Genomic DNA, 25,866 nt, shown 5'->3' with positions numbered 1-25,866 from the left:
ACCTGGCAGAATACGAATATTTCGGTTGGATTCTAAAGGCGTCCCATCCTTAAACCAGGTGATGGTAGCTGGAGGATATGAATAAGCTTCGCAGACCAAAGAGGTGGGGCTGTTAAGGATAACAATGATATCTTCAGGGCTGCCGTCACTATCGACACCAGAGATTGTGGGAGATACTAAAAAAAGATTTAAAATTTAATCAAAGAAATATATTGAGAAATTTCTCTATTTGCATGGCTCTAAATTTCCATTGTACTTATTTGTGTAATTCCATTCCCTAACAATTAGGGAAAACAATTGATTATTGTTCTCCTTCTACATAAAAGCAGTGAGAACCTCCAAAAAGCTCACAGGGTAATGAAGATGATGCCTCAACATGAATCACAACATGGTGTAATAAGAGTAATGATGGGAATTCCAGTGCAGGATATATGGAGGCAAGACATCCAATCAATCTGAGGTGTGGGATGTGAGGCTGTCATCAGGGAAGGCCTCCTAAAGGAGATTTCAAAGTGAGCCTTAAAGGGTTACTGGTCATTAGAAGGTGAAAGAAGTGAGATGAGTAGGAAGAGGGAGTGTACTGGGAGCAGAGGAGGGTTAACAATGAGAAGTAAGCAGGGAATATATGGAGAATGGATTCAAGGGGGTCAATATTGGAGGCAAGGGTAACAGAGACAGGGGCATTTGTTTCATAAAAGATAACAAGGGACTGAACTAGAGCATTTAAGGAAGTCAGAAAGAGGAGGGAACTCACCAAATAGTTAGGAAGGCACATGGCATGATAGAATTTGGGGGTTATGGGAAACCAAATAAAAAATAACTTCCAGTTTTCTTGCTTGGGACTCTAGATAAACTACAGTGAAGCAACATAAATAGAAAACATGAAAAGATTTGCTCCTTTAGGAGGAAAAGGTGGTTTGTTCAGTTCTGAGTATCTTAAATTTAAGTGCCCATAAGAATTCTGGGTAGAAGTGTTCAACAAGCCATGGTTTAGAGAAATCCAAACCTTGGGAAAAAGATCTGGATTGCAGGTATGGGTTTAAAAAGTCATCAGTTTACAGGAGATGATAAATACAACTCTGGGAATTAAGTTTATTACTTGAAGAGCATATCTAGAGTGAAAAGTGCAGTGAAGTAAGGACAAAATTCTAGGGGACCTGATGTTTGAGTGGTGGATTAAGTAAGTGTCCATAAAGGAGAGAGAAAGGCAGAAACCAAAGGCAACCAGGTAGGAACACTGCCAAGGAGAAAGTGACAAATAGTGTGCAAAACATTAGGACAAGGACTGAAAAATATTTTGTTGGCTCTAGCTACAGGGTAGTCTTTGCCACAGCAGTGTCAATAATGAGGTGGGCAGAAACCTGTTTTTAATGAAAAGAAGTATAGGTATGATCAATAATGTTGTAAAGACTTTGTAGGGTAGCAGTGGGCACTGGACTTATTAGGGAGACCACTTCACAGACTGTGTAGATGCCTGAGCACTGCACTGTACATGAGGCTGATAAAGAATAATACTGAATGTCAACTATAACTGTATATATTGGGTTGTCAGAAAAGTCATGATGCATTTTTGTAACGAAAAACACAGAAAAAATATGTCATGACTTTTCCGACAACCATATATATATGGTCACAGGGTGTAAAGTACAGCATCGGGGGCGTTATCACTTTGTGAGGGTGTAAATGTCTAACTGTTATGTAGCTTTGTACACCTAAAACTAATAAGAAAATAAACTGAAAAAAAAAGAAGTACAAAAAAAAAGGAAGTATAGACAGGGAATGGTTACAATATGAAGTGATGGAGGCAGTAGATGGAGCTTCAGATAAGGATGATGATGGGATAGGAATGACTGACTACCAAAGAAGGTGGAAAGATACAGGATCAAGGACATAAATGAAAGCAGTAACTATGAAAACGAAGGATAAATCAACCTCTGGGAAAAGGAAGGGTAGGGACACGGAATTATGGCTGGATGGAACGGAAGTTGCAAACACATACCTTTGAATAGCTTCAAGTTTATGAAGTGGGTGGAAAAGAAGGCTTTGATTTCAGCCCCTGAGTCTCCAATGAATAAGGGAGAATGACAAGAAATAGATAAGTAACGAGGAAGTGGGAGATGGGGAAGGGGTGAAGTCAGAGAGCATGACTTGGGATACCTGGGATAAAGAAGAAATGATTTCCGTTGGAGAATTGGTGTCTCTTGGGAAGAACTGGATTTCAATTACAGCAAGGAACTAGAGAGAGCGTTAAATCAGGCTTCCAGAGGGCAGAGGATAGGATTTGGTCATGAGTCAGTATTATGAGGTGAATCAGTGGTGGGAGGAAGGAGGCGTATGGGAATGAGAGCTCTAAGAGAAGCGATAAACTACAGGACAAGAGAGAGAATCCAAGGCTGGGCACGTGTCTTTCATACACTGAAGGGCATGCAGGGAGCACAGATGTGTTAGGAGACAACAGGATCATGAACTCTCTTCATATTTATCCATATACCTGTTGTCCTAGGCCAAGTTAGGTGTTGGGGCTAAATCCTTTCCAAGATAAAGAGGGGTTGTGCCTTGGGGAGTTTATAGTTTTGTATAATCATTATCTCTATATATTCAATGCTATTCATTTGACACTGTACATTATCTAGCATTTTGATTTAATTTTTCTTGCATATATATATATATATATATATATATATATATATATTTTTTTTTATATATATATATATATCTCCTACTCAATTAGACTGTAAGCTACTTGAGGGCGATGTCCTGTATGGGAGGTTTATAGGCGTGGACTATGCATTCCTCAAATAGTCTAGTCAATAACAACAAAAACAAACAAACAAACAAACAATTGCAAAAAGGCACATACTCAAATATAGTCGATTTTAGTAGAATGAAAAGTATTTTGATATTAGTCATCAAATACAGTCCATTTAGGTGGTGCACTTTCAATTTCAAAACACACGCAGAAACTAAAAATTCTATTTTACTGTCATTCCTGAGACAAAAGCACAACGTTGATGCTGTAAGAACTGAGTGTACAGTTACTTCATCATTGCTAGTCCATTTTTTCTTCATGGTGTAGCTTTTATTTCTCTCAAAGGGCTTGGTATTCAAATGCACAAGCTAATCTGTGTTAATTCAGAAGCAAATCATGTGAGATTTAAAACTCACACCCGGGTCTCCATCTCCATTTTAACCTCGGAGTCTTCATAGTTCAATCATTGACTCAACATAGAATTTACACATTTCATATTGATTTCAAGGGGGTGAGAACTTACCTGGGAAGAAAGAACCATTGATTAAATGGTAAAAGATCTAAATTTTCACTTTCTAGGTTTTGTATCTGCACAGTAGTCCCCTTCAACTTTCTTCCCTTAAGTTTTTTTTAGGTATTAGTGAATTTGCAAAGAACACAGATAAACACCCACAAAGATAGACAAGCAACATATTATGTGAAGAAACGTAAAATCTAAGGTAGTCGCTCACCCCCGTGGAAGCAAATGCTCTGCTCACAGCACTGCTACATGAGTCGGTGGAGGGAAAGAAAGATGTGCTTTAAGACAAAGGGCCCACACTTCTATAATGAAAGCACTGCAAGCTGTTGTGTTTTGTTTTAACCCTTCCACTTTGCAAGGAATTGTGTTCGGTCATTATCAGTTGTGAGCAAGCATAAAATTGTGGTGGGCTCCTCTGCATTTGCAACACCTCCATCATTGTTACCAAACATAGAATTCAACACAGACTATTACCAGTAATGGCAGCATCCCATAAAGAAAGGATAAATTGTCTCAGGTTGAGCTCCTTTCACTGTTGACCTGCTTCTTTGACCAGCATATATTTATCTTTTACTACTGCTTATTGAACATCTATCTTGTTTGCAGTTGTGCCCCCAGCATAAAACACAGTACCTGGAACATAGTACGTCTTCCAAATAGAGTGAATGAATTATGAACTAATGAAAGAGAAACAGCAAACATATTCAAGTACTGGTCCTCCTTAAATAATGAAATTCTGTGGTAGAAATATTGAGTAAACAGAAAAGAATTTAGCCCATGTCATGTCTGATTCTTCAAAATCTAAAGCAATGCTTACACATACCCAACACGTTAAGGCTGAAACTTTTGCTCTTGTCACCAGCTGGATTAGAAGCCAAACATGTGTATCTTCCAGTGTGTGACACTTGCGCATTGGTAATTTGAAGAAAACGACCACTAGACATAATGTGATGGGTGTCGTCTTCTTGAAGGAGCTGCCCATCTTTGTGCCATGTAATTTCTGGCATTGGATTCCCTGTAACAAAAGCCATTTCTGAGAGCTGGCTATAATCACATGTCTACAAGTGATAACTGAAAGAAGACATTTCACTCATTCGCCTTTTGAAATATCCCACTTCTAAAAACAATGCAGTGACCATTCATTCTAAAATAAATTTGCAAACATAACTTAATTTATAATAATAATTATGCTGATTTTTAACATACATAGATTACAAATCATTTTCAAGTGAAGATTAATTTTCATATATAAGTGAAATAATTCTAAATTACTCTTTGTATTTAACTAAATTTATATCATACCTTAGACTATTACAATTAAATACTTTCATAGTAAAACACACTCAAAAAAGAATGGAGCAGCATTTTTATTAAAATATTCACTCATAAATACCTTTGCATCCATATTAAAATTTTAAAGAATATTTTATGTTTTTTGGGGAAGGGTATAAAAAGGGAAAAAGCCTTTAATTAAATAATCCAACAAGCAGGTATTTTGAGTTTATACCAGGATTCCAACATAGATATGTAGATAGGTAAATATAGATATATGGTAATTACTCCTTTAATATTTATAGCCTGTAGGGAAAATACCTTTTATACTTATTTTAACATGCAGCTTATGTTAATTGTTTTAAATTACTCAAATAATTTTGTGAAATGTTAATTTTAAAACCATAAAAGCAAGTTCTATTAGGAAAGAGGGCTAGGATGATATTATAGTAAAACTGGAAGCCTCAATTGTAGTGGTCTCGGAGCATGTTCTATAGCCCCACTCAGGCAAGGATGCAAATTCACAGGCATGCCCAAATATCCAAATATTGAATATCGCACAGTCCTGTCTGACTGGGAAGCCTGACCAGAAAGGCTAGGCAACCATGGAGCCTATCCTACAGTTGCATTTGGGCAGGGAACAAAGCCAACAGTCCTGCCCAACTGCTTCCCACCCCAACCTCACAGCTCAGGCAGTGGCTTCACCCAAATAGAGACCCTGATATAAAGCTTCACCAGACTAAGGCTACTACCAACTAGTCTCTTTAGAACCTCAAGCAGAGCTGACTGGTGAAGGGTTGTATTCAAATGAATCTGGAAAATCTGGAAGAGGAGACCCTTGACTCCAACAATATGCTGCCTACAAGAAGCTCATGTTAGTTTTAAAGACACACATAGACTGAGAGTGAACAGGTGTATAAAGATATTTTGAGAAAATGGTAATCAAACAAAAAGCAAAGGAAGCTATACTTATATCAGATAATATAGACTTTAAGCTAAAAGTGGTCAAAAAAGACAAAGAAGGTCATTATATAATGAAAAAGAGGTCAATCCATTAAGAAGATAAAATAATTATAAATATTTATGAACCCAACATCAGAGCACCTAAATAAATAAAGCAAAATACTAATAGAACTAAAAGAAAAAATAAACAGCAATACAATCATAGCTGGGGCCTTTAATAATCCTCTCACAACAATCGATAGCTCACACAGCCTGAGAATCAAAAACAAAAACAGAGGATTTGAAAAACACCATAGACCTAACAGACTTATACAGTACATTCCATCCAGTAACAGCAGAATACACATTGTTCTCAAGGGCACATGGAACATTTTCTAGGACAGATCATATGTTAGACCACAAAATAAGTCTTAGCAAATTAAAGATTAACTGAAGTCATACCAAGTATCCTTTCTGACCACAATGGTATGAAACTAGAAATCAAAAACAGGAGGGAAGCTGGAAAATTCAAAAATGAAAAACATGGAAATTAAACATGTCAACAAAAGGTGACAATTTTGTTTTTCTGGTAATCCCCACTATCAATAATTTCATACTTCCACCAAAACTTCTACCTATTTCTTTGAAATGAAATTTAAGAAAACAGGAAAAGGAAAGGAAGGTACAACCTTCAACCCACAGTGAAGGAAACAGAAAATAAGAGGAGGTGGGGCAGGAAAACCCTACATACAAATAGAAGCAGAATTTTTTTTAAAAGAGTAATTTATTGAACTGAAAGCAAAGACCAGTGTATCTCTCTCCCTCCCTCCCTCCTGCCTTCCTTCCCTCCTTTCCTTCCAGGAGGAAATTTCCCTTGAATCTCCACAGAATCTAAGAAGTTTCCTCCTACATTTCCATATATTGGCTCAGAATTCAATTCAAATTCATTTTATAGCAGCTTGACTTTTTCTCAACTAAGAAATGTAGTGGAGATAATGAATAATTAGTGAGTGGGGGACAGCAGAAGTATGAGAGCTAAGCCTCTTACCTGAAACTTCACAAGTCAGAGTAACACTTTGTTTCTCTTTTACCTTCACATCTTCCAGTCTATTTTCCCCCACAATGTGAGGTGGTACTAAGAAAACAGAAAAAGTAGTTTTAACAGCAGAGCTGTTACTGTATAAGCATCTAGGTTTATGTTTTTATTAAGTTACAATAGAACGTTTAAAGCAAACCTCCAAATTAATTGATTACTAGAATAATGTCATAATATTATTTTGATCAATTCTAATTTTAAGATATATTATAAAGTTATATGTCAAAAATTCAATTATATAAATAATTTTATTGCAATGTAAATCAAAGTCTGGGTAAAAATGTCAACAAGTCAGTGAGTAAGAATATTTACTACACATTTATTTTTTCCACTGTCATTCTAATAACCACTCACATTAAATAAGTTATCAGAGTCTTAGAATATTGTTGAACAACTGTGAACTGACAAGACATGGCATTTCAACCATTTTTTTTAATTGAAATTTATTGGGGGTGATGATGGTTAGTAAAATTACATAGGTTTCAAGTGTACATTTCTATAATACATCATCTATATATCACATTGTGTGTTCACCAGCCAGAGTCAGTTCTCCTTCCATCACCATATATTTGGCCCCCTTTACCTTCATCCACCGCTCCCTTCCCCCCTTTCCCACTGGTAACCACTGAACAATTGTCTGTGTCACTTTGCCCATTTTAATCCAACTGATTGCCTCCAAATCATTTTTTAACATTGAATTCTTATCAATAGTGATAGTCCAGGGGACAAAGAATACATAAATGTGAAATCAAGCTGTATATAAATTTAAATTCTGGTTCCAGAATGTATATAAGCCAATTAGATTTTTTCTAGATATATGCAAATTATATAAATACCTAATACTGAAAGTCCAAAGATTTTTCTTTCTTCACCAGCTGCATTCCTTACGATACAAGTATACTGCCCAGCATCTTCTATTCTGGTCTGTATCAACCGCAGAATCCTACCTCCTGGAGAAGTAAACCACCAGGTGACTCAAGAAAACAAAATCTGAAACTTCACAAGTTTTCCAAGTGGTGTTCAATATAGGTAAAATTTAATCAATATGCTTCAAAGATCTTTACATGAATTTATGTCAAGCTTTAAAAAAAATAAATCACATACGTTCATGTCAAACAGAATGGTTAGTTCAGAAGAATTTTCTGGGTCAATGGATAAAAAATAAATACAATCCTATGTGACAGAAAGCAAGAAATGGAGTTCCACAGAGGTGATGTTTGTACATAACCTTAAGAGGTAAGTACACTTGAACACACAGAGGAGTCGACGGACTCCATAGTAAGCAGAGTATGAATGAGGATACAAAGATAGACAGTAGATGTGGTATCTTAAGCAGAGCAGGTAGAGAAAATGGTGATAGATGAGGCTAGGTGGAGTATGGCCAATTTCTGTGGGCCCTTGAATGTTATGCTAAAGAGTCTAGACTTTATTGTGTTCAATAAAGGCTATGAAAGTGTGTAAACAAAAAGGTCATAATCTGATTTGTACGTTAGAAACACAACTGTGACAGGATTTTTTAAAAAAGATTCCCAGTTTGCCATTGAATATATGAAATGGGAATGTTATAATAGAAAGACAACTACACCAGCAATCCAGATATGGGTGACAATGATATAGGACAGATGGATGAAACAGTGAAGCCTGACCACCGGTTCTCAATTGAGTACCATGGAGTCCCAGGATTATGTATATCAAAGTTTATGAGAGGGTCGCCTCATTCATTGATGTGCCTTTGTTTTTACATTTTGAACTTCCATGTAATGTTATGTTTTGTTTAAAGCAAGATTCTTCAGCTAATAAATGTATAGAGGCTGAGAGTGAAACTCTGATATGCTTAAAGGTGTAATGTGGAGGGAAGCTTCATTTAAGAACAAAGGATGAGGGAGGAGCCAGCAAATGAGATGGAAAGAAAAGAACTAAGAGACACACTGAGAGAGTGGAGTCCTCGAAACAATTTGAGGAGTCGAGTCTAAGCAAACAGTGTACAGCATTTCTTAGGTTTTGTAAGAATTTTCTAGCTGGTATATTTTTGCTTAGTTCCCTGAATTTGAACCAAACAAATTGAAATGGTTAAACATGAGATGTTCACGTAAATATCCACCTGGATCTGGATTTATCAGGAGTTTCCATTCTGTTTTCATGAACACTACAAGCTTTCACTGAGTTTTCCTAATACAATCAACCTTCCCATCCTTAAGCCACTGAAAGGTGAACTCAGTGGTACCTTGTGTAGACAGACAAAGCTGATTACCTGAATTCATTCCTTTTCCCCAACTGAATTCCCGTAAGCCAAGTTGAATACAGAAATTATCTAAACGTGTCAAAGGCTTATGGTCATTAGGAAAAGATTCAAGCACTGTCTGCTACTTCAGATCAGTGAAACCACACTGTGATTCCAGTTGAGAGATATTAAAACGATCCAACATTCATGAGTCATTGCTGGCTCTGCAAACCTCAACCTCATGAGTCTCATGATCTTTCTTTTTTCTTTGTTTCCTGGTCCTCTCACTTAATCCAGTGGAAAACAAAAAACAAGGTCTGACAGCTAGCAAGACTTATACGGAGATGTTTCTTGTACCTATTAAATTTTTATAGCAGTATCGTTTCTTGGCACATAACTTCATAATGTTAATAGAGACTTCACCCAAGCACGGCTTTCAGAGAAGCTGTACTTCAAGTCCCGGGAGGACTGATCTTAACAGGCCAGAAGCGTGCGGCAGACCAAGGACCAGGCGCGTCATATGCCATTCATTTGCTTCTCATTCATCTATTGCGCAACGCACATGTTCAGACTGTAAAACTGAATGACTCCCTTGGCAGCACCACAAGGTGAAATACTTTTACTGTGCTTGCTCAAGGATCTCCAGCTGCTCGTCAAGCAAAACAAAACTCAACCAAACCCAAACACCACTCCTGTACGTTTATAATAAGCAGGAGTACCTCACTCTCTCTTGCCCTGTTCATTTCCAGGAGCTCTGATAAGGCTATTATATTTAATATGAGTTCTTCCGTTTTCAGCAATGGAGAGTTAGGAAAAAGTCAAAAATAGGAGGATCATGTCAAGACAAGAAGATAACGTGTTCAGGTTTTGGGGAAACCCAATTGTAATAAAATCTTTGCCATTATGATGATTTCCGAAGACCAACAGAGCCTGGAAGGCCTATGAAAATGAAGGCATCATAGTAAGGACATTAGGATGTCTCCCAGGACAGGGATGCCACCAATCTTTTTCCCAGGCTGTATGGCAAAAACAACACACGTGTATGGACTGGCTGCTTACCACAGAAGCAGGCCTTACGTTAACCGCTTCACATACATTAACTCATTCCATCTTTACAAGAACCCTAAGGAGTCAATTTTGTTAATATTTTCACCTTACAAGTACAGAAACTAAATTTAGCAAAGTCAGGGAACTTGCAAGAGGTCATACATCTAGTGGGTATTATAGGCAATAAATGAAGTCAAGAGCGATGGATAGTCATCAAGCTCCTATAGTTTACAGAATAAGATCTTGAAGAAACCTTAGGATATTTAGACCTAATTGCAACACTACGAAAGAATCTTTTCTGAAAAGCCTTCAAAAGTGGGAATTTAAACTTTGAACAAATTTAGGGGCAGGGTGATCACTACCTCTTAAAACAGCTCATCTTGACTTTAAAGTATGTATACTGGGTTGTCGGAAAAGTCATGACGTATTTTTGCAATGAAAAACAGAAAAAATACATCATGACTTTTCCGACAATCATAATCATACACACACACACACACACACACACACACACACACACACACACATATATATATATATATATATATATATATATATATATATATATTTAATTACATTTATTTTAAAGTTGTTTATATTCAGACCCAAATCTATCCCTGGTATCTTCCATACACTGGCATTACTTTCTACCCCTGGAACTAACAAAACTAACATAATCCTTTTCTACACCATAGCACCTCAAGAATTTAAATTTAATTTTCACTATGTAACCACAAGGTTACATAAGGTGTCTTTTTTCCAGGTTCAGTACAATCAGACATAAATTGTTTTGTAATCATTTACTACCACAGATACCCTCCTTTAAAAATATTGTCAATAAATCCTTTTGCTAGCTTTCCCAATGAGTCACTTAAGTCCAGAGTACATGTGATCTCTTACTTTTCTTACTGGTGAAAATATATTTTCTTACTGTGGCAATATACTGCATTTATTTTCGTGATAACCGCCTTACATTGTTAACGCATACTAAATGAATAACATGATTCAGAGATCTTTTCACATGAAGAATTCTGAAGTTATATCCCCACCTAATTTTCATCAGTGGCTTTTGAACTTCAGGCAGGACATACTTTAACTTTTATTTCGTTGGGTTTAACTCAAAAGTTCCAGCATGAGGTGTGTTTGAATTCGGATGCCTTCCGTCATCACATTAGGTGTTCTGTTAAGTATCCAAGCTTTTTATTAACCACAAACTTGGCAAGAGTCTTTTTAGTTGTAGCCAAGTCATTACTAAAAGGGGCCAAGTACGGATTCCTGTGGCATGGCCCAAGACACCTGTATCCACACTTAAACTGCTCCATAAAGAATAAGCTAATAGATTTCCTTACATAATTAGATGAGGAATAAGCTGAATATCTCTTTTACAACAACAATAAAATGTGACCTCACAGTAAACTATTCCATCCTGGAAATACAAAACTCACTCCGATTAGTCATGAATAAATTGAGATAGTTATGGAGGTATATAATATACAAGAGGAATCGCTCTAGGCTCTGGTATCAATTTCAGTGTTTCTTTTCATCCTTCACTTTTCAAACTGGTTGGTACTCGTTGTAGCATGAATGCTCTGAATCACCATGATTTAAGTAATAACTGAGTGCCAAGATTTCTATTTTAAAAGGAACTAGAGAGAGTTGAGAGATTTTTCTTTTTTTATAGAGCTTCTGATGTCCTTCTAAGTATTTTTTTCCTAATATGATCAGTGGGTATTAGAGTAAACAGCTAGATCAAAAAGAAATATAAAACAGAGAGAAGTGAGAAATGAAGAAATGATGGCCATGTGAAGATAACCAGATTATCAGACGACGGGAACTTCTAATACCTGAGAGAATTCTCACAGAGCTACTGAGGCTGATGGGCCACCCATCTTTAAGCCAGGTAATGGAAGGCAAGGGAATGCCTGAAGCTTCACAAGTCAGGGATACTGAGTTCTTTTCCACCACACTTATATTTTCAGGTGTCCCATGGTTACCTATGATGGTTGGAGGGGCTGCAAGACAAAACAAAACAAATAAGAGATGGAAATGAAGGTGGCTAATATATATCAAATACAAAATCCTATGCTGTTCATTTTTAATAATAAGACTTTCCTACTCTGATCAACAGTAAGCAAAAATAAATAATCACATGAATAATCTCACTGTAAGTAGTAGTAGCACTTTTAGTGTAATATTCCTGGAAGTAAATATGTCACTTCTTCCCCATGAACAGTAATAAAGACTTACCTATCGTTACTCTAATGGTTGTGAGTGATTTTCTGAGTCACTCATCTTTATGGGTAAATCTCTAACATGGATTCGGGATCTTCATATAGGCAGGATTTTCTAACCAATAATTATATTCCAAAAAATTAAAATAATCTAACAAAAAATACTTAAGATTGATTCCTTTTCTCTTTCACATCCTGATTTCTTAAAGCTTTGACTCACACAGTGGCTGCCAAGTACAGGAGAGTAATACTAGACTTTGTGCGTGAGTCCCAATTAGATTCAAGTTATAAGACTGTGTCTATTAAATTTACCATTGTTTCTATAGATTTAAAAATTGTAATTCTAATTATATGCATACAAATCAATGTCCCTGAGAATATTTATGTTTGGTCTATTCCTATTGCTATCTATGACTCATTAATTAGACGATTAAGGCTGACTCCACATAACTCATGACCAACTGACACTGAGTCAGTATGCTCTAAGGAGCCTAGCTTTATATGAGCCAAAACAGCTAATTTGGAAAACACAGAATCAAAGATTAGTAATTGGGGTAGAATTGGACCAAAGTACTTGAAGAGGACAATTATCTACTTCACGATGTGCTTTCCTAAAAGAATCAACATACGCATATTTCGGCAAGGCAAGAAATGGTAGGTCAAGTACAGAAAGATAAGTGATGAGATTAATCTGGGGAAGTGGTGCCTATGTAGAAAATAATAGATTATAAATAAAAGACTCAACCCTCAAGATCTATGTCTCCTATCCAGGATGTTATAGGTTATATCAGCCAATGAACAGACTCATTGAGCTAATTTATACTTACTATGTACACTTAAGTCATATTTTCTATCAGTCATGCCTGCTACATTTACAGAAACACACACATAACGGCCTGTGTCAGATACATGAACATTCTTCAGCTGAAGGATGCGACCTTCATCCAGTATTTCCATTCCCCTTCCCTTGGTCAGGGGGCGGCCATCTTTCATCCAGGTCACTGTGGGTTGAGGAATACCCTGCACCTCACACTCCAAGGAAATACTCTTCCCTCGAGTCACAGTAATTTCAGTAGGGTGGCTGCCACTGTTGGTGATGGTTGGTCTAACTGGATTAAACAAAAAAAAAAAAAAAGGAAAAATAAACAAAATAAGAAATGTTTTCTTCAAGTTTTACATAGGCATTTTCATCAACCAACATTAAATTCATTTTTGATGTCAAAATATTAACTGCTAATGAAAAACCTAAGAGTTAACAGATGCAACATTGCTATATTGAGAAGTAGAATTCTTCAATGTTTCTAAATGAGTTCATATCTAAAATAAAGCTATCAATACAGGGAAGAATGTCATGTTTGCTACTTTACCTGCTTTTGAGGAATTATACAAATTTCTGAACTTATCATTTGCAAAAGTCTTTGTAGTAGTAATTAATTAATTAATTAATTAATTGATTGATTGATTATATTTGCAGTATTGTTTACAATGACAAAGATGTAGAGACAGCTAGGGTGTCCGTTGATGGATGAATGGATAAAGAGGAGGTGGTACATATTTACAATGGAATATTGCTTAGCAGGGCAGGGAATGGGTTTTTGCCATCTGCAGGGGCATGGATGGACCTGGAGGGTATTGTGCTGAGTGGAGTATGTCAGACAGTGAAAGACAGATGCAATATGATTTCACTTATATGTGGAATCTAAAGAACAAAATAAACAAAACAGAAACAAACAAACAAAGAAACATATACACAGGGTAACAAAAATGAAAACACATTTTAAGAAAGGAAAAAACTGTATTAAAATTGTAATACTCAATATATACTGATAACTCAAATTATTATGTTCTACAAAATAACTAGTCAGTGTTCATCAAAAGTGTCAAGGTCAAATCAACTTCGAAAAGTAATACATAGATAACATCACTTAAAATGTGTATACATTTTTTTGGCACCCCTGGTATAATATAAAATAGGTCTATATATATCCCCATTTGTGGCACAGAGCTCCTTAAACCCTTGAAATTTTCCTAAATGATGAGAGCAACAAATGTGTCTTTTGTTACATTAATGAGGTGATTTTGAGACCATAGCTAAGGATGGAGGCTGGTTGCCAGAGGAACCAACCATGTGATTAGAGGGTTAGAGCTTTCAGTCCTACCCCCTAATCTCCAGGGAGTTGAGTGGGGCTGGAAATTGAGTTCAATCATCAATAGCCAATGATTTAATCAATCATGCCTGTGTAATGAAGCCCACATAAAAACCCGAAAGGACAGCATTCCGAGAGCTACGAGGTTGGTGAACACATGGCGATGCAGGGAGAGTGATGCTCTCTGAGAGGGCATGGCAGCTCCCTGTAGTATTAATTTTAAAAATAGATATGGTAGCCTAGCTCACAACCTAACATCTATTACCAATTCCTTTCTTCCTTCTACTTTCCACTAGAGGAGCTGGAAAAGCTGAGACTATTTCTCAGTAGTCTCTGAAAATTGAGGTGGCCACATGAATCTATTATGGTCTATAAAATCTAAATAAAGGTCTGCTGGCAGGGAGTGGAAGGTATGGGTTTTGAAAACTTTTAGCACTCTTGATAAAAGGAAAAGATACAACTTTTTACTGAGGTAAAATTGGCATATAACGTATATGTTTCAGGTGTACAACATTGTAATTTGACATCGGTATGCACTAAAAAGTGATCACCACCAAAATTCTAGTGACCACCTTTCACCACACAATTGATCCCCTTCACTCACTTCACACACCTCCCCCCCATCTTCCTCTCTGGTAACCAACAATCTGTTCTTTGTATCTATGAGTTTGTTTTCATTTAGTTTTGTTGGTTTATTTATTTGTTTTCTTTTTCTCTTTTGTTATTTACATTCCACATATGAGTGAAATCATACCTTATTTGCCTTTCTCTGTCTGACTTATTTCACTTAGCAAAATAACCTCAAGGTCTATCCAGGTAATAATGGCAAGGTTTCATTCTTTTTCATGGCTGAGCAGTATTCCTTTGTATACATATACCACATCTTATCATCCATTCATCCATCGATGGACCCTTAGGTTGTTTCCATATCTTGGCTATTGTAAAAAACTGCTGCAGTAAACACACGGGTGCATATATCTTTTCAAATTAGTGTTTTCATAGCCTTTGGATAAGTACCCTGAAGTGGAATAGCTTGATTATATAGTTTTATTCTTAATTTTTTGAGGAATCTCTATGCTGTTTTCCATAGAGTTTGCACCAATTTACTTTCCCACCGACAGTGTATGAGGGTTCCCTTATCTCCAGATCCTCTTCAACTCTTGCTATTTCTTGTCTTTTTCATAATAGGTATTTCTAACAGGTATGAGGTAATAGTTCATTGTGGTTTTGATTTGCATTTCCCTAATAATTAGTGCTGTTGAACGTCTTTTCATATGCCTGGTGGCCATCTGTATGTCATCTTTGGAAAAATGTCTGCCCATTTTTTAATAAGGTTGTTTTTTTTTACTGAGTAGTATAAATTCTTTATGCATTTTGGATATTAGCTCCTTGTTGGATGTATAATTTGAAAATACCTTCTTCCATTCAGTCAGCTGCCTTTTGATTTTGTTGATGGTTTCCTTCACTGTGCAGAACTTTTTAGTTTGATAAGAGTCCCATTTGTTTATATTTGCTTTTGTTTCCCTTGCCTTTGAAGTTGGATCCACGAAAACATTGCTGAGGCCGATGTCAAGGAGCTCACCGCCTATGTTTTCTTCTAGGAATTTCAGTATTTCAGGTCTTACATTCAAGTCTTTAATCCATTTTTAGTTAATTATGTATATAAGATAGTGGTCTAGGTTAATTCTTTTGCATATATTATAGCTGGCTGATTTTCCAACACCATTTATTAAAGAGATTATTCTTTCTTCACTATATGTTATTGGCTTCTCTGTTGTAAATTAATTTGTTCATATATGTATGGATTTACTTCTGGTCTGTAAATGCTGTTCCATTGACCTGTGTGTCTGTTTTCATGCCAATACCATATCACTTTCATTAACATAGCTTTGTAGTATAGTTTCAAATCAGGGAGCTTGATACCTCCAGCTTTGTTCTTTTTTCTTAATATTGCTTTGGAAATTTGGGATCTTTTGTGGTTCCACAGAACTTTTAGAATTATTTGTTCTAGTTCTGTGAAAAATGCCATTGGAATTTTGATAGGGATTTCATCGGATCCGTAGATTGTTTTGGGTAAAATGTACATTTTAACAATATGAATTCTTACAATCCATGAACATGGAATATCTTTCTATTTATTTGTTTCTTCTTTAATTTCTTTAATCAGTTTCTTATAGTTTTCAGTGTATAGGTCTTTCACTTCCTGGTTAAATTTATTCCTATTTAATTCTTTTAATTCTATTGCAAATGGGATTGTTTCCTTAATTTCTCTTTCTGATAGTTAATTATTAACATATAGAAATGTCACAGATTTCTGTACATTGATTTTGTATCCTTTAACTTTGCTGAATTCATTTATTAATTCTAACAGTGTTTTGGTAGAGTCTTTAGGGTTTTCTACATATATCACATCACTTGCAAATAGTAAGAGTTTTTCTTCTTCCTTTGTGATTTAGATGCCTTTGTTTATTTTTCTTGCCTACTTGCTGTGGCTAGAATTTCCAATACTATGCTGAATAAAAGTGGCAGAGTGGGCATCCTTGTCTTGTTCCTGATCTTAGATGAAAAGCTGTGGATTTGTCACATATGGCCTATATTATGTTAAGATATGTTCCCTCTATACACATTTTGTTGAGGGTTGTTATCAAAAATGGATGTTAAATGTTTTCAAATGTTTTTTTCTGCATCTATTGAGATGATCACATGGTTTATGTCCTTCATTTCTTTAATATGGTATATCACATTGATTTGTAGATGTTGAACCATCCTTGAATCCCTTGAATAAATCCCACTTGATCATGGTGTATGGTACTTTTAATGTATTGTTGAATTTGGCTTGTTAATATTTTGTTGAAGATCTTTGCACCCATGTTCATTAAGATATTGACTGTTAATTTTCTTTCTTTCTTTCTTTCTTTTTTCTTTCTTGGCATCCTTATGTGGTTTTGGTGTCAACACTTGCCTTGTAAAATGAGTTTGGAAACATTCCTTCCTCTTAAATTTTTTGGAAGAGTCTGAGAAAGATAAGCATTATATCTTTCAATGTGTGGTAAAACTCACCAGTGAATTCACCAGATGGTCCGAGGCTTTTGTTTCTTGGGTGGTATTTCATTACGATTCAAAATCCTTACTCATAATCAGCCTGTTCATATTTTCTAATTTTTTCATGATTTGGTGTTGAAAGCTTATATGTTTCTAGGAATTCATGCATTTCTTCTAGGTTGTCAAATTTTATGGAATATAATTTTTGTAGTAGTCTCTTATGATCCTTTGAATTTCTGTTGTATCAGTTGTAACATCTTTTTCATTTCTAATTTTATTTGCTTAGTGCTGACCACCTCATGACTGTCAACCTTAGGCTTCTCATTCTGTGAAAAAACAAACCTCTACTTGTTTAAGCCACTGATCACCAGTTATTCTGTAACTTTGCAACTGAAGTCACCTAATTAATACTGATTCCAAGAAAGAAAATGAGATCAACTCTAACACATGCGTATGTGAGGAGAAAAATGGGCCAGTGTTAGTAATGCTGGGTTCTAATGCCATTCCTACCACATACAAGCCAGTCGGTCATGAAATTTTCTCTGGGTTTAAGTTTTCATTAATACAAAGTGGGGGCAATAGTTTTGTCACATATGACAACTTAGGTAAAGACTAAAAGAGATAATTACATATTTCAAACACTTTAAAATCTTATACAAATCATTATTTAAAATGACATATTTTTACATATTATAAATATACCCTCTGGTGAAATGCCATCCCTCCCCATTCCACACGTTCACTGTCCTGTTCCCAACAAATTATAGCCACATCCATGTGCCTCCTGTCACCAAGCTGACAGAGTGGACAGCTGTATTGCTGAATAAATAACAGCAAGAAATAGAAACTGCTCAGGATGATGTCGGCATAATTGAAATGTGTGGGTCTTATGAGAGGTATATTATAACCATACTACTTTGAATGTATCCTAAACTTATGAAGAAAAATAAAAGGGAAGGATGGAGAGATTTAAAAGCAAACTGTGCCAAAGCCTGGCTAATGAATAACTCACTATAAATTTGCAGACTGTAGTCTTTCTTTGCAGTTCCAGCGACATTTGACGCCACACATGTATAGAGTCCTGCATCAGATTTTTCAGCAACTGAAATCTGTAACTGTCTGCCTCCAGATAGAGTTCTGACTCGCCCCGAAGAATCATCCAGCACCAGAGAACCTACACAGAAAACCAAATGGCAGAAGACGAAGCAAAAATATAAAGCATTTTGTGTACGTTTTCTAATGAGTGTATATACTTATTTATTTACTTCCTACTTCAATGACCTAAAAGGCAGATGAAACTGTTAAAATAATCCTACCAAAAAAAAAAAAAAAAGGATTAGGAGGAAGAGGAAAAGAACATGGGGAGGAGCAGAAAACATTTACCTAGAAAATCTATAGCAAAATTTTCTTTCAACCAATATTGCATTTAAAGAAAAACATCCTTAGGAAAATAAACAAAATCGAATCTTAAAAGCAGTAAAGCAAAAATGATTTTTAAAATCAGCTAAAACTTTAGATAATCTGTCTGATAACTTAATGGACATAAATAAATGTTTGCTGATGAATAAACTGAAAATCTGTCCAACTGCAGAATTCAATCTTAACACTCGTTACAAAACTGTCACAAATACAGCAAAAATGTTTGCTTTAGAAAATAATTGTTTAAACCTATTTTAAAGAAAAAAAAATAGTTCTTTGAATGGTGGATTGTTGATCATTACAGAGGCCTTGTAATGAAGTTGATTAAAAAGCAATTAATACAGAAAATAATTTTTTTCTGGGGAGCAGTTTGTCTCAAATTGAAGATTTTAAGCTGCATAGTATAGAAGATCACATGTTGCATAATTTATATTTAATTATGCTGTCAAGTATTTTCACATGCAAACCCCAGGCAAGTTAGTTAATAAATGGACAGGTTTGTCAAATAAAATATAAATGCATCTAATTTTATTTATATTTAACTTTATAAATGTCAAAGGATGGAAACTGACCTCTCTTCTTCCAAATGAGATTTGGAGGTGGAATGCCACTTGATTCACATAAAAGACTAATGAGATTCCCTTCAATGACTGTAAGAGGAGCAAGGTCATCAGAACCATAAATATTTGGTGGTACTGAAAGATTAAAAATAAGGAAAAAATACAAAATATGATTGTTTTGCAATCACTGTAATACAAAATTTCCTTAATACTTTACATGTAAAAAAAAAAAGGTTTGCACTCAAATGACACAGGAAATAATTAGCATTTGAGGTTAACATTATCAACACCACATTAAAAGCCAACTGTAAGACATAGGCTAAACACCTAATAGCACACTTCCCATTTTCATAGATAGAAACTTACATATCAAAATATTCAGAGTGGCATAAAAAAGAAGCCAATTTATTACAGACACGTAGGCATCTTGCACCAAAAACACTAAGGCCACCTCCCAAGTTTAAACTTAACCCGGTCATTTCTGTCTGGCCAGTTGTGATATCTGAGATACTGAACACAATTGGAAAACAGCAGGCATATAACACACAGTAAAGAACAGAGGCAAGGAATTGAATCTAAGAAACAGACATGTTATCTGTTCTAGACTGCATGGCCTGCTCCCCGCTGGCCTCCAGCTTCTCCTTGGAACATTCAAAGTGGATTCTGAACCCACGCTCCTCTCAGAGGCCGAGTCTGCATTTGCTGGGCCAGCTCTCTCCGTGGCCACTTCGCTGGTGGCAATATAGTCAGGTGGCAGGTGCAAACTCCTGGGAGTTGAGGAGTGGGAGAATCCTGGGAGAACCCCCCTCACCCCCCAATGCAGCTTTCAGTCATTGTTCAGCCATCCCTGTGAAAGCCTCTATTCCTTTGAGACTCAATGTCACCAATTTACTTCTCTTTCTCTTTCTTACCACCGTCTGTGAACTGCATTCTTTTTCCACTCACCAAACAATTTAGGACTTGCTCTTATCCATCCTCATTCGTGAAGACCTGCTATGAATCTGTATGCACTCAGCATCCATGTCTATAACCAGTCCAAACACCCTGGCTACTCACGTCCTTGAACTGTTCACCCCTTTCTCCATCAGAGGCCATGCCCTTTTCATCTCTAGAAAGTTCCTCCTATAAATTTACAAATTAGGGGCACTCTCTGACAACTGCTTCATCTTTATAGCCCTTTCACTCAATTTTTTCCAATTCTCAACTCATCGACCTAATTGAATCTCAACTCCTTTCAGCTCTCGGAAGTCGCCCAATCCAGCTGCCTACTCTTTTGCTTACCGGCATCTCTATCCAGCTTAGCTTTCATGATCAATCATTTTGACTACTCCTTCACCAATATTCTCAACTGCCGTGCACCACCACCCTTCTCTTTGGCAACACAGGGTGAATCTTATCGTTTACCCTGTCATTACCTATACCACAGATAAAAAGTTGTACAGAAGAAAATGACTACTACATGAATGGACACCACTATAAACTCATGATCACCAATCTAAACTCTACCCTCTTCTACTCCCACAGCCTCCTTTATACAAATACTTATAAATCTGTACTTATAATGCAGACCCCTGTGAGTACTTAACATCTCAACTTCACTGTCTCCCTTAGGGGCATTGTCAAACTTGACTTGCCCCCAGATGAACTCAGCCACCTTTGTTTCCTCTTGAACAAAGGACAATACTGTCCACAGAGTCCGGCTGTCCAACCCATACTGACATCAACCCTTTACTCTTCTTGTTTCCACATCTTTCCATCTCACCAATGAACCCTATGAATTCAATTTCTTAAACACTTCTAGAATTTATCAGCATTCTTCCTAAAATACAGATCTGAACACCCCAGCCCTCCTTTAAATCCTTTTAATGGTATCGTATCACCTTCAGAATCAAATCTATACTTTTAAAATTGACTTTAGAGATCCTCTTCAACATGCCCCATTTAACCTTTCCTACCTAATATATTCTCACTCCCTCTGCACGACACTAGGATCCACAGTGAATGATGTTTAGTTTGCTGACTGCAGTATTCTTCAGGTCTTTGTAATGCTTCCATTCTCTTCAAAAAGTTAACACCTACTCATCCTTAAAATCTCAAATGTCACGAGTCCATGATATGTTTTCCTACAAAACGTCCTATGATAGCTCTTAGGAAATTTAATTGTAATGGGCTACTGAAAGATATTTCTAGAGCAGCAGAAGACAAGTTCTGTGTGAGCAACGTCATTGTTTTTTCTCTACGTCTACACGTGGCATAGTGCCTAGAACACAGAGCCTCACTATAAATATTTTTTCAGTGAATTGATCCTTGATGTCTTAACATTCTCTCCCATCATTCATTCTTATATCTACTGTATTTCTGCTTAGAGGCATTGGTCTGCTCATTTGTAAAGTATACTTCATAGTTTATGTGTAATTTGACCTATTAATTATAAATCATTATTATTATAATTATCATTATAATGCTTTATAAGTAATAGGTCATTTTCTATATAAATGAATGTTTCTAAAGTTTAAAAAATATGTTTTCTCCATTGGAGGCAAATTATTTTCTCTACCTATTTTTAATTTAAAAAGTGTTTTTAAATAAACTTTTATCATCAAAAGTAAATTTCAGCTCATTATCTCAATAATTAAAAATTTAAAAATATAATCAAAATTAAGAGTGCTTAATATATTATAAATGATTTCTTAAAATATTTAAACTAAAAATAAATACACTGGAAATGAGAACACTTTTTAATGATCAGCAGACAACCACAGCCAATGTAAAAGTTGTGATTATTCCTAAGAATTACATTAAATAGTAACAAATAGCACAATTTCAAGTAAGACTAGCTATTCACGCTGGTCAGCATAGTAATTCTATCTCCCACGCACATTACATGTCCCTCTCATTCACACACACACACACAATTCACATGCATAGCTTGGCCTTTCGACTTACTTCCCATTGACCAACCCGCACTCCCTTCATGGAGAGGGCTCAGTCACTACAAGATCCTGGCTGTAGAGGCTAAAAGGTGTATTACTCAGACAGGAGAGGAGAACCATTCTACATCAAAGTGACAGTAATTAATACGCTTAGGTTCAGGAAGTCTATAATTGCTCTTGAATTAATTAAGTGAGCTGATATGCAGGACAGTTCAGCATCATCTAATCATACTGATTAGCATCCATCTGTGTATTATGATCAACTTTAGTTACATGGACGGCATGTTAGGAGTTGACACAAAGAATAAAAGATTAAACCACACACAAAGAATAAAAGATTAAATAAAAAGATTAAAAGATCATTTGTTTTACAGGCTCTGAGCACACTTACCCAAAATATTGACATTATAGTTTTTCTCAGTTTTCCCAGCAAGGTTTGTTGCCTCGCAAGTGTAACGACCAGTGTCTTGAACCTGAGCATCTTCGATCTGAAAACAAAATCATGCTTTGAAACCACAGCTTCTATTTCATAAGTAGTTGGGGATTTTCTATTAATGTTATTTATGATCTCTTATTTTTTATTTGTATTCTGAATATTTTCAAACATAAAAAAATTGAGAGAATAGTAAAATGGATGGCCATAGGCCCATCACCCCAACTCAACACTTATCAAGATTCAATAATTTTCATGTATGCCATACCTTGTCTTAGTATCATCCACATTATTTGTTGAAGGTCTAGGAAGGTTTTTTTTATACAACTCAGACAAAATTGCAAAAAACAAACAAACAAAAAAACCCCATTTCTGAATAAGTAATTTAGGGCTTTGAAATATACATTCAATTAGTCTCAGTTTCCTAGTACTCAGGTTGGTGCTTGGGAGCTAACTGAATACCAGTAAATATTTTCTATGTATTTATCTGCAGCATGCATCAATACTCATTCATCGCTCATTCACGGACCATTCAGCACTTAGTGAGAACCTTGTACCAGTTACTGCAGGTAGAAGACACAAAGAAGTACAGTGTAATACATGGTTTCTGACTTGAGCCTACAATCTGGCTGAGAATATAAAGTATGTGAACATAAGAAAAGAGTTTAATAATAAACAAGGTATAAATAATAACAAAATAATACAAGAGGTACAACAAACAGCATGTGATTGATTCCTAAGTAACTGGGACCAATCGCTAAGACATTCAAAAGAGGGAGAATCATTAGAGTTGCAGTGATCACTGAAAGTATTTAGTACAGGAGGGATGCACTAGAAGTTTTTATTTCCATGACATTTTGTCCCTTTGGCCCCTTGTGGGACCAGCATACTCCAGGGTGCCTGGCTGGCCTCCATGGTCAGGAATCAATGGATCCCAGGACTTCCTCACCATCATCTATCTCTCTCCTGGCTTCCCAACAACCTTGGGGTCTGTGCTCTGAAGAAACAAACCTGCTATACTCAGTGAAGTTTGCTAAGATGGCTCTAACCACGCATTGCTCCCCTGACCAGGACTATCTTCCTCTCCCTCTATCATTCAGGCAGAGCTGAGGTTTGAGAATTCTACCAGTCACCTTCTAGAACTCTGGGCTCTGCCTCTGAGCAGGAGCAGTACTCATTGTTCCACCCCCCTCTCCCCATATAGCTTGATTGACTTACCCTACTTTGCTCCATCAGTGATTCCGGTCTTTCCTTTCTCACCAGCTCCATTATTATGGGATCGTAATTCCCAAGGTCTCTACCCTCTTGCCTTTAACATATACCTTCACATTCCCTCCCAATCTCTCCCATGCTCTGTCCTTGTGTCAGCTTCTCTGCTTCCTGTGTGCTAACATCCATCACCCATAAAATCTAAAAATATTACAATCCTCATTTATGAAAGGGTTCCTAGAATTTTACAATATGAAATTAGTATAACATTTAAAAAGACAGGCAAGTTTCATGGGAGTAATACCAAAGCCATGAGCTTAGATGTAAGATTGGGTTGTCAGAAAAGTCACGACACATTTTTGCAATGAAAAACAGAAAAAAATACGTCATGACTTTTCCGGCAACCCAATATAAGAAGAAGTCAATGAATCTATAGCCTTACCTTTAACACACTTCCGTTTTCAGAGATACTGAGGCCTGGTTTCTTCAGCAAGGGGCGTCCATCTTTTAACCAAGTCAGTGTAGGTGACGGGATGGCATCACTTTGACATAGCAACTCCACGGCTTGGCTAATGAGGACAGAGACGTTCTGTTCTTCTCCCATAATATTTGGTGGAACTAAGTGAAAGATGGGTTTCCCCTCAGGATAAAACAGGCCAGAACACTGCTTATCTTTATTCACCATCAGGACATATAGAGAATAACTGTATTATTTCTTTTAAGATGTAGGAGCGCGCGCATTCAAACACACCCCCTTTGAACAATTTGATTCAGAATCAAGTGCTAATAACGAATCACTGACTCATGTTTTACTGTTGAACAAAAATAGTTTCCACTGACTTTTTTCTCAAAAACATTTTAGAGCAGAAAGTTCTCACTAAGTGCCCGTTTAAAAAAACTTTTTGAACTAGAAGTTACTGTTGAAGATTTTCAAAGTAATAAATCATTCGTGAAATATTTTGGAAATAACAATGAATGAAAAGCAAAAACACTTTCGATACTTATTTATATTTTTTGCAAAAGAAAATAAATTTCATTGTCACAGAGGCAAAATAAAAATAAAAGAGGTGAAAGAGATCACCCAGTCCCATCCAGTCATGGTGAGCAAAACGTAAAATGGGTGACAGGGAATAGCTTATTTGAAATAACTTGACTAATTGGTGGCAAAGCTAGGTGTCTTCTGACTTGCACTTTAGAGCTCTTTTTGGTTTTCCATGATACTTTGTCAACATTCCAAGGAATAAAAACCATGTGGGGTAAACAGCACAATAAATAACAAACTACATCAGTGACCAGCTGTACGATGCACTCACAATTACATAAAAAGAGGAAACAAGTTGAAATGTTAATGAGATTAAAATTTGAATCCCTGGCTATAAGGTTTGTCAGATGCTGAAATATGTTCTGAGAGAAGCTTAAGGAATCTCATTCCTTTGGGTGTATTGAAAAATGGAGTAAACAATCATTTGTTTCAGATGGCCTAGGTACAGGCCTGCCAAGAAGGAGAGGGTGGGCTTCATAACTCAAGGATTCTTGCAGGCCTGTATTTATAATAATTCAAATACACAAACTAATGATGAAATCAAGCCTGTTATAAAAAGATCACTCCAAAAAAAGCATAGTGGGGAATTTCCTTGGCCATTTCTCACTAAATCCCATAACTATTTAGGATTGTAGGCAATTTACCATATTTATAGTTTTTGTTTTGTTTTGTCATAGAGGAAAAGTTAAGTGGCATTGAAATGACTCCTCAAGGGCTTTCCAAATGCTTTGGTAGAAATAAGATTGTTGTGGTGAGGAAATGTTATTATATTCCATTAGCCATTGTTTCAGGCTTCATGCTGCTGGCATGTGGCAAAATGACAATGAATGCAACAAACTTTAACTAGTAACATTGTGTTTCTGTAACCAGGAGGTTTCTCAGCTACCATGTCTCCTACAAAGGGAAAAGCATATGAAATGAACTAAGAACGTGTTCTTGTGCTGTTTCTGGATGCAGGACTTGTACTACACCCAAAGGAATTGATGCTAAAAGAAGAAATGAT

General features: G+C 36.2%; 1 protein-coding gene across 1 annotated transcript in view; it reads right to left on the bottom strand.

The window, feature by feature from the left end:
* Positions 1-25,866, bottom strand: part of HMCN1 (hemicentin 1) — a 446,768-nt gene that overhangs the window by 115,825 nt on the left and 305,077 nt on the right. The window contains exons 41-50 of the mRNA XM_019635448.1: positions 24,264-24,439; positions 22,571-22,667; positions 19,259-19,381; positions 18,280-18,441; positions 12,906-13,187; positions 11,692-11,859; positions 7,416-7,529; positions 6,532-6,618; positions 4,093-4,284; positions 3-176 (exon numbers count right to left, since the gene is read on the bottom strand). Of these exons, the coding sequence (XP_019490993.1) occupies positions 3-176; positions 4,093-4,284; positions 6,532-6,618; positions 7,416-7,529; positions 11,692-11,859; positions 12,906-13,187; positions 18,280-18,441; positions 19,259-19,381; positions 22,571-22,667; positions 24,264-24,439 (1,575 nt within the window). The remainder of the gene's footprint in view (positions 1-2; positions 177-4,092; positions 4,285-6,531; positions 6,619-7,415; positions 7,530-11,691; positions 11,860-12,905; positions 13,188-18,279; positions 18,442-19,258; positions 19,382-22,570; positions 22,668-24,263; positions 24,440-25,866) is intronic.

This window comes from Hipposideros armiger, unplaced genomic scaffold (assembly GCF_001890085.2).
Source record: "Hipposideros armiger isolate ML-2016 unplaced genomic scaffold, ASM189008v1 scaffold_22, whole genome shotgun sequence".
Taxonomy (NCBI): domain Eukaryota; kingdom Metazoa; phylum Chordata; class Mammalia; order Chiroptera; family Hipposideridae; genus Hipposideros; species Hipposideros armiger.
This window is presented reverse-complemented; position numbering and strand designations above follow the sequence as displayed.